Genomic DNA, 8,655 nt, shown 5'->3' with positions numbered 1-8,655 from the left:
GGAAACTGCAGAACAGAAAAAAAAAGAGTAAAAACAACCTGCCGCATCCCACCTGTATGTAAATGCTTGTCGTAAACGTCGTCAATAATGATTCAGATCGATCAATCAAGATCGAAGATCGGGCCTTGATCTTCCACCCCCCTTCCCGGAACTGAGCACGCCGACATCCGGCATGCATGTTGCATGGACACAGTTCGCAGGTGTTTTCAAATCCAGATCCAGTCAGGACTCGGGTGAGTAACTCCGCCTCCTCTTGTTCTCCTTCTTTCCGATGATATCATCCTCTATAGCGCAAATCGTCACGGTCGTTAGAAAGAGAAAAAAAAAAAAAATTGCGTCAATTATCCGAGCAAACCAAATCCCGGATCGCCCACCGCCACTCATCTCCAAACGTCCGCCTCTCCGGCGTCACCCATCGCTCGACCTTGCGGCGCCATCGATCTTCCTCCGTGCGCTGCCGCTTGATGAACTCCGGCCCGACATCAAACTCCTCCGTCAGCGGCCAGTCTTCCGACGAGTCGCCGCTGATGCCCTCATCCCAGCCAGTGCCGGCACCGCTGCCAGCAGCGTCTGCGCCGGTCGAATCGTAAGAGGTGCCGCGCTTGTGTCTGCCTTTGGGCTTGTCGTCGAGGTCTTCTAGCCCGGCAAAGACGTCGTCAGGGTCGTCCTTGACTATGGCCATCATGTTGCCACCCGGCTGAATCGGCGCGAGTTTGAACCAGCACATGCGTTGCGGGTCAAAGACCATGCCATCGACAATCTGAACGCCTTGGACGCGGCCCATGCTCGTGATCAGCGCGGGGGTCGCCTTGGGCGATTTTGGTGGCAAGACCGCGTCGAAATCGGCAATGGCCTGCTCATTGCCTTCCCAGCGCCATGCTTGGGGGTTGTATCGCATCCCTTTGACCGCTGTAGAAATAGCTTGTTAGATTCTTCAACATATATAATAGATCGATCACTCTTACATTTTGGCTCGTGGACACCAGATCCCATGGGTCGAATGAGCTGTGGCCTCGAACTCGACGTCTTTGATTTGCTTCTCTTGGTCCGGGTGGTTGGAGCGTCGACACCGCTGCGCGAAGCTGTGCTCGTTGTTCCCTTGACGGTCGCCGAACCCGAGGTGTGAGAGCTGAAGTGGCGTTCCCTGGTGTGACTAAACGACGCGCTCCGTTGCTCCCGCGCGTTCCGCGAAGCGCTCGTCTCTCGAGCAAACCGAGGAGTAAACGTTGAGCTAGTTGTGTTTGTTGATGATGGCGCCGTAGAGGGAGTTGCACCTATGGCCCCCGTAGTCTGCACTGACCGGCTGCGTACGGATCTCGGAGCGCCATGCCCAACAGGAGTCTTCATGAACCGGCTCTCAGCGGACGCAGATGTGGGCAGATCGTCAAATAACTCCAACTCGGTGCCATCTCCAAAGTGCCGACGACGGGCCGGTCGTGTGATTGCGCGCTTTGCGGAGGTAATGGTGATCGCCTCGCTTTGGCCCGACGGCGCTGAGGGGGGCCGGCCAGAATGTGAGTACCGGGACAGGGTTTTTTGCAAGGACGCGAGATCCCCGGAAAGATCACCCTCGGAACGGCGAGACTGTCGGGGGAATTTGAGACTGGCGTGATGAGACTGAGACTGCGAAGCGCCTGCAGGGAGGAACGGCACGGGCGGCCGGCGCGTCGTGCCCACGCGGGACTCGGGGCTCGTCCGCTCCACGGGAGTTTTGGGGCGAGCGACGGGAGTTGCGCGGATCGTCCCGTCATGACGCGATGGGGACCATTGAGGGGACGTGGAGGTCGACGTCGGTTGGGAAGTACGCATGGCCGGCATGGAGCGCTTAGATTTCAGCAGCTGAGCGCTCGTCGTCGTGGGCTCCCCCCGAGGACTCTCCCTCGATGAGAGTCTGGATTCAAGAGACAGGCGGCCGCGGGACGACGGCGTCGACGGCGGAGACGTGTGCGTGCTGGAGGCCACCGAGGGATTGCTCGAGTGCCCAGAGAGCCGGGAGTTGGGCCTGCGGAACCTGACGACCGGCGTACCACTTTCCGACACCGGCTCGAGATTGGAATGAGCTCGCTCATGGCCAGCGAGGCGGGGGATCCGTGTTACCCCCGTGTTTGCCTTGTACGTATTGGTGAAGGTGATTGTCTTTGAAGTCCGGACGGGGCTCGTCGGTTGCGCGATCTTACGCTTTACATTCCGGTTAATGGTGGGCTTGTTAGATGTAAAGACATCCCCATCGCCGATGTCCAGGTCGTCGAAAAAATCCTTGCCCTCTTGCTCCTCCTTGGGCTTCGGTCGCTCTTCCTCCGGCTTCAGACGGAGGGATTCCGCGCGCTTTCGCATCGTCTTCTCGAGATCCAACGGCTCGTTGGGGAGAACCAAGCCATCGAGGCCCTCATCCTCACTCTCGGCCGTTAGACAGCTTGATACACTGGGGCTCAGCGCAGAGACTGATGACGCCTGGGTTGAGCGATCATCACGCTTGGTGCCGCCGAAGCGCACGCCGATACTGCCTTCAGCCCATTCGACGTCCCAGTCCTCCACTTTCTGCGCGGGAGTCCGAGCGACATCCTTTGCGGGATTCAGCCTCAGCAACCCGCTATCCGCCGGCAACTCAAAATCTTTTTCAAAATCATCCGTGTCGTTGTCTGCACCAGGTAGATCGCGGTTGAACGCCGCGGCCAACTGCTTCCGGGGCGAACGTGAGCGGGCGACCTTGATGGTGGGAACATCATCTCCGGTTGGGTCTAAGCTCTTCTTGATTTCCGAAGCGGTTGGCATGGAAAACCTTGCCGTAGACGGAGCATCAACAGTCCGCTTTGATTTCGGACTCAAATCCAAATCGTCCTGCCGAAGCGTGTCCGGAAACACCTGGTCATCGCGCTTCTTGAGCGCCAGATCACCTTTCACCCCGGACAGATCCAGGTCTTCGGACCAGTCATCGACGAGAGTTTTCTTTGCAATCTTGCTCCGGATCTTCTTGATCGTTCCCCCAACGAGAGCCGACCGGGGCACGTTATCCGGGATGGGGATCCCCGCGGTGCGAGCCGACGCTATCGCCTCCTCCGTTGCCGCGGCATCGTCCGACTCCCTCAGCAGGACCTGCCAATCCTCATCACCGCCGTTGGACTCGAGATCCGACCGGCGGGACGAAATCGAGTCCCGGTGGCCGCCGGACGGGCGGACGGAGCCGGTCACCGACGTGGCCGCGGAGCCAGCACCGCCGGCGGCGGTCTGGAACTGCAGATCGTCGAGGCATTGCAGATCGTCGTCGTTGTCCCAGCACTCAATGGCCTCTAACATATCATCAGGCTGCAAACGGGGAGGGGGGTCCGCCTGCATGTTGGCAGCGGCAGACTTGGGAGATGATTCCACGAGACGGGCGGCTCAGTCATGTACGGAGAGTCGGTGCGGATGGATGGGTAATCGAGCATTCCTCCAGCGGGACTTTCTGAGGCGGTATTTCACATGAAACAAGAGAGAGTTTTTGAAGAGTCAAGGACACCCGATCACAGCTCAGAGGCCAAAATGGACAATGCTCGGTGGTGAATGTGTCTGGGCCGCGGGGGGTGTGTGTCTAAAAGAAGTCACTCCATAGGTCAGTGAATGGCAGAGCCGCGCGGGAAGCCATCCAGCATACACGTAGAAAGACACCAGCTCACAGTGGAGCATCATACAGAGTCGCCCAGCGTCTCTCGTTGTCGTCGTGGACTCGTGGCTGGGAGAAAATGGGCGTTTTGCTGGCTGCTTTTGGGCCAAGCTCTCTCCGATACGTAAGTTACGACCGGGCGCCAATAAATGCGCGGTAAATTTGTATGTAAGTTACAGCGCGAGTCGCGTCGAGAGACGTCTTTATTTACCTCATGTTCGGAGTAATATATGATTGCTGGATGGACGGAGTGCTTGGGATGTGCTGGAGGGACTCGCGTCAAAAAGAATGCGGCCAGTCGGCGCAGCAGGATCGCCTCAAGCGCCGTCAACGAGAACATATTGGTTACTACCCGCCGCCTGATTCTCCGGCGGACAGCAGCAGGCAGAAGCTGCCGGGTTTAGGCTGCTTGACACCTCGATTCTTCGGCTTCAATCAATTCACGAGTTTATCCTGCGATTGTAGAACCGTCCAACGCTCCCAATGCCGCCAAAAGACTCCTGGGTGCTGCGCATTCCACGTTCAGACGATCCTCAGGGATTTGTCCTGGTCAATGTGACGCCATCGGGAAAAGCATCGTTGGACCTGCAGCTGATCGCAACCGAGGGCGAGAATCCCTACGTTGGCGCGAGTAAGTACAGAAGCTCGCGCTGTTATCAAGAAATTTGTACAAGCTGATTTGCTCGCGCAGTCAAACATTCCCGATTGAAAGACCTACGCTCCAAGAATTTCCAGGGCACCGATCAAGAGCTCGAGCAGAGCCTGACCGCGGTGCTGCGCCAGTTCGCGGACAACACCGTCGCCGCATCCACGCCGGGTCTCGAAACCACAGCCTCAATCCGCGGCTCTGGAGGCGAGGGTCAACAAATAGTCATCACGCTGCGCAAGCGCATTGACAGCATCACTGTACGCAAGACAAACCCCGTTCAAATAACCGGCAGCGCGCGCGAACTAACGACGCGATCTCCAGCAACGAATCGCATCCATCACCCTTGACCAAGATGATGACCAGACCATCGAGCTCTTCGATTGGACCGGGCTCATGGTCTGCAAGGCCAGCGCGCTTGGTGAGCAAATCTCCTCGCTGGCCGACAAGCTGCAGGCGGCCGAGGATACCATCGCCAAGCTCAACGCGCGGCTCGAGGAGCTCGTCGCCGCGCGCAGAGACCACGAGAACCGGCTCATGACCAACTTTGTACGGGTGCTTAATGAGAAGAAACTCAAAATCCGCAATCAGCAACGTTTGCTTGCCGGGGCGAAACTAGATGCGAGTCAAAGTAGGCACCTATCTTCATCACTCTTCGCACCTTGCTAAACCATGTAATCAGTGCCCTCCGACGAAGAACCCCCACTAGAACATGAGAAAACCATTCCCCGCCGCAACAAGCGTAAAGCAGCCAAGGACCCCGTCGAGCCGGCATCGACCGACTCCGAATTCGAGACCATGGATGTCGACCGCGCGCCGCGGAAACAGGCCGAACCCGAGGACGAGACCGAAGACGGCGACACGGAAGACGGACGCGAGACGCCACAACCACTCGAGGCCGAGGAGGAGACCGAGACGGACGACGAAGGGCCAGGGATATCAACGCCGCCGGAGACTAACGAGTCTGCCGAGAAGGACGAAGGAGAAACAATGGACACTGGGGGACGACCCAAACTCGTCAAGCCGGCGACTCCACCTCCCCGGAGAGAGCTGCCCTTCGCCCGAGCTCGGGGAAGTGCGGCGGCCAACCGGCAACCGGATGAGACGCGCCAGGACGAGACGGCAGGTGAGACGGATGACGATGAACTGTAGCTTAGCCCTTTACCAACATAGGTAGCTAGCAAAGAATAGCCAAAAGTAAGAATGATGGGAAACTTTGACTTCATTCTTTTTATGTACATATCATGCTCTTCTAGAACCTCTACCGACTCCCTGACCTCGTTCGGGGCCGGAGTTCCAGCACGGGAATTCGGTCCAAATGCACGCAAACGGAGAAATCAAGCTGAGTTTGTTGTACAACGACAAACGCCCAGACCAGAAACTAGATAAATGAAACATCAAGAGTACATTGTTCGGTTCAACCAAAGGCAGCCTGGGGTGAAACCTTGCCGACGGACATGAAGTTCGTCTCCGGGTTTCCAGTGGCCTTGGCGGCTGATGTTCGAGCCATGGTGGGAGAGCTAGACGAGGGGACGCGTTAGCAATGCACGACGCACGACGATGAGTAGACACAAACCTTCGCGCAATCGAATCTGTGAAGTAGAAGTCCTCAATGACGTTCTTCAGAGGACTGTTGGTGGGCTTGACGCCCTTGTTCTGATCAACCAGCTGCACCTTGCTGAGTTCCTTCACCGACGTCGGCTCTACAACATCGTACCGGCGCAGTACGGGGCTGATCTCCTCCATGCGATCCCGGAGAGCCTCGATGTCATCATACGGAAGAGGAACGCCGAGGAACTCGCTCACGGCACGGATGATCTTCCAGTCCTCGCGGCCGGCACCAGGGATGCTGGTGGCGGCGCGTGTCACCTGCACACGACCCTCCGTGTTGACATAGGTGCCGGATTTCTCGGTGTATGCGGCACCCGGCAACACAACGTCCGCGAGCTCGGCGCCCCGGTCACCGTGGTGACCCTGGTAGATGACAAAGGCGTCCTTGGGAATGTCGCTGGCACTGATTTCGTCGGCGCCCAGCAGCCAGATCATCTTGGGCGAAGTGTTGGCGACTTCAGGCGATGGCGTCGTGAAGCCGACTTCGTAGGCACCCGCCCGAGACGCGGCGCGCTGCAGCACGTTGTAGCCCTGCCACTCATCCGTTCGGAAGTTCGAGGCGTGCTTCTCAACGAACGCCCCGACGGTCTCGAAGAACGCCTTGGCATCGGGGTGCTCGGCGATGGCGCTTCCAACGATGATCATGGGTCGCTTGGCCGAAGCGAGCTTCTGTCCGAACTCTCCGGCAAGAGCCTGCTTCAGAGCGGCCAGGTCGCTGCCGAGGTGCTCAAACTCAAAGGTGCTGTCGAAGGTCTCGCCGACCAGGCCGATCTGAAGATCCGAGCGCAGCCACTGCTTGCGGATACGAGCATTCAGCACCGCAGCCTCGTGCCGTGGGTTCGTGCCAACCAGGAGGATCGCATCGGCCTCCTCGACGCCCCAGATCTTGGAGTTGAAGAGGTAGTTCGATCGGACGTCGACGCCATGGGCGATTGGTGCGCTGCCGCCAGGCTGGTCCAGGGCAAGGTTGTCCGAGTTGAGTCGGTTGGCCAGGTCCTTCATGGCGACCAGAGACTCGGTCTCCACCAAGTGGCCAGCAATCGCCTTGAACTCATTGGCCTTGGGGCTCAGTCTGGCATAGGCAGACGCGATCTCGGTCAAAGCCTGCTCCCACGAGGCCGGCGCGAACTTTCCTTCACGACGGATCAACGGCGTGGTGAGACGCTGCGTTCTCAAGCCGTCGCAGGCGAATCGGGACTTGTCGTTGATCCATTCCTCGTTGATGTCGTCGTTCAATCGGGGAAGGATGCGCATCACCTCCAGACCGCGGGCGTCAATGCGGATGTTGGAGCCGAGAGCATCATGGACATCAATGGACTCGGTGTGGTTCAGCTCCCACGGGCGGGCGCGGAAGGCATAGGGCTTCGACGTGAGGGCACCCACTGGGCACAGGTCGATGATGTTCCCGGACAGCTCGGACTTGCTGATGTTCTGTTCGAGGTAGGTGCCGATCTGCATGTCGTTCCCTCGGCCGGTGGTTCCCAGCTCGGGGGCACCGGCGATGTCGTTCATGAATCGAACGCAGCGGGTGCAGTGGATGCATCGGTTCATCGAGGTCTTCACCAGCGGGCCAATGTTCTTGTCCTCAACGGCACGCTTGCCACCGATTTCATGGAACCGACCTCGATCCGCACCGTAGCGCATCGACTGATCTTGGAGATCGCACTCTCCGCCTTGGTCACAGATGGGGCAGTCCAGAGGGTGATTGGCTAGCAGGAACTCCATGACTCCTTCCCGGGCCTTGTGCACCAGCGGCGAGTCGGTCTTGACGACCATGCCGGGCTGCACCGGCCAGGCGCATGATGCCACAGGCTTGGGCGCCTTCTCCACTTCCACCAAGCACATACGGCCTTCTGTTGTCAGCACTGCGCCACAATGACCACCAAGCACGGATATCCTTACAGTTTCCTGCAATCATGAGTTTTCTAGCGTGGCCTAGTTAGCAACTGGCAGTTCGTGTCCAGCAAAGAACATGAGCTTACTCGTGATAGCAATATCTGCATCGCGTCAGCGTCATCTTCACCAGTGTCTGGAGAGCCCTGCTTACCTCGGAATTGTCACGCCCGCCTTCTCGCAGGCCTGAATGAGGGCGGAGCCCGCTGTCGGCCGGTCAGCACCATACCCCTCGTACTCAGGCTGGCTCATCTGAGGTGGATGTCCTACCTTCAATTGACACTTTCTTGCCATCTATCCAGCACCGTCAGTTCCACCGCAAGATCAAGCGTGAGAAAGGAGCCGAGCCGTGGACTTACCGATGGTTAGCTCAACTTCAGCCGGCCGCCGGGCCGTCGTCGAGAACATGCGAGTATATGCGGCATTGGCGACCGGTCTCGAGCGCGCGGCCGCACGGAGGAGTTGCGGCCGCATGATTGGGAGAGGAGGGAGAATCGGACCCGAGAGTTGGGGAGAGACAATGGGAGAGATGGTCGGAGATGGACGAAGGAGAGTCGCGGCGGGAAGAAGAGCAAGGTCTACCGTCCGGGTTTGTTGCCAAGAACTGGGCAAGAACGACCCGGCGTGGTGTTTCCCTTCTGAAATCAATCATTCCTGATTGGCTGGAGACTCGGAACGGGTTTTTCCGAAATGCCGGGGTTTTTCTCTCTCCGTTTTTCCTGCTCCTTCCTTCTTTTTCCTCACCAACTCATTCCTTCCGGATGTGAATTATTGTAGGAGGCATGAATTCCTTTTCTTGCAATGAGGGAAGGAGCCTGTCTGCTTCCTCTACAGCATCATCCCAGACCAATCAGCGCCAAGCTGG

The 8,655-nt window shown here is 58.2% G+C and overlaps 3 protein-coding genes across 3 annotated transcripts; 1 reads left to right on the top strand and 2 right to left on the bottom strand.

The window, feature by feature from the left end:
• Positions 1 to 337: 337 nt before the first annotated feature.
• VTN31DRAFT_2342 (uncharacterized protein) lies at positions 338 to 3,333 on the bottom strand (the record flags this gene model as incomplete). Its single annotated transcript, XM_069402500.1, has 2 exons — positions 338 to 909; positions 966 to 3,333. 2 exons carry the CDS (start codon positions 3,331 to 3,333, stop codon positions 338 to 340), a joined length of 2,940 nt encoding a protein of 979 aa, XP_069257438.1.
• Positions 3,334 to 4,123: 790 nt separating this feature from the next.
• VTN31DRAFT_2341 (uncharacterized protein) lies at positions 4,124 to 5,438 on the top strand (the record flags this gene model as incomplete). Its single annotated transcript, XM_069402499.1, has 4 exons — positions 4,124 to 4,271; positions 4,332 to 4,546; positions 4,611 to 4,917; positions 4,969 to 5,438. 4 exons carry the CDS (start codon positions 4,124 to 4,126, stop codon positions 5,436 to 5,438), a joined length of 1,140 nt encoding a protein of 379 aa, XP_069257437.1.
• Positions 5,439 to 5,703: 265 nt separating this feature from the next.
• On the bottom strand, positions 5,704 to 8,264 carry VTN31DRAFT_2340 (uncharacterized protein; the record flags this gene model as incomplete). The annotated part of the gene is made up of 7 exons (XM_069402498.1): positions 5,704 to 5,806; positions 5,863 to 7,747; positions 7,800 to 7,822; positions 7,880 to 7,894; positions 7,945 to 7,996; positions 8,061 to 8,084; positions 8,150 to 8,264. 7 exons carry the CDS (start codon positions 8,262 to 8,264, stop codon positions 5,704 to 5,706), a joined length of 2,217 nt encoding a protein of 738 aa, XP_069257436.1.
• Positions 8,265 to 8,655: the final 391 nt, after the last annotated feature.

The sequence above is a fragment of the Thermomyces dupontii genome (assembly GCF_041956625.1).
Source record: "Thermomyces dupontii strain NRRL 2155 unplaced genomic scaffold VTN31scaffold_11, whole genome shotgun sequence".
In the NCBI taxonomy this organism is placed as follows: domain Eukaryota; kingdom Fungi; phylum Ascomycota; class Eurotiomycetes; order Eurotiales; family Trichocomaceae; genus Thermomyces; species Thermomyces dupontii.
This window is presented reverse-complemented; position numbering and strand designations above follow the sequence as displayed.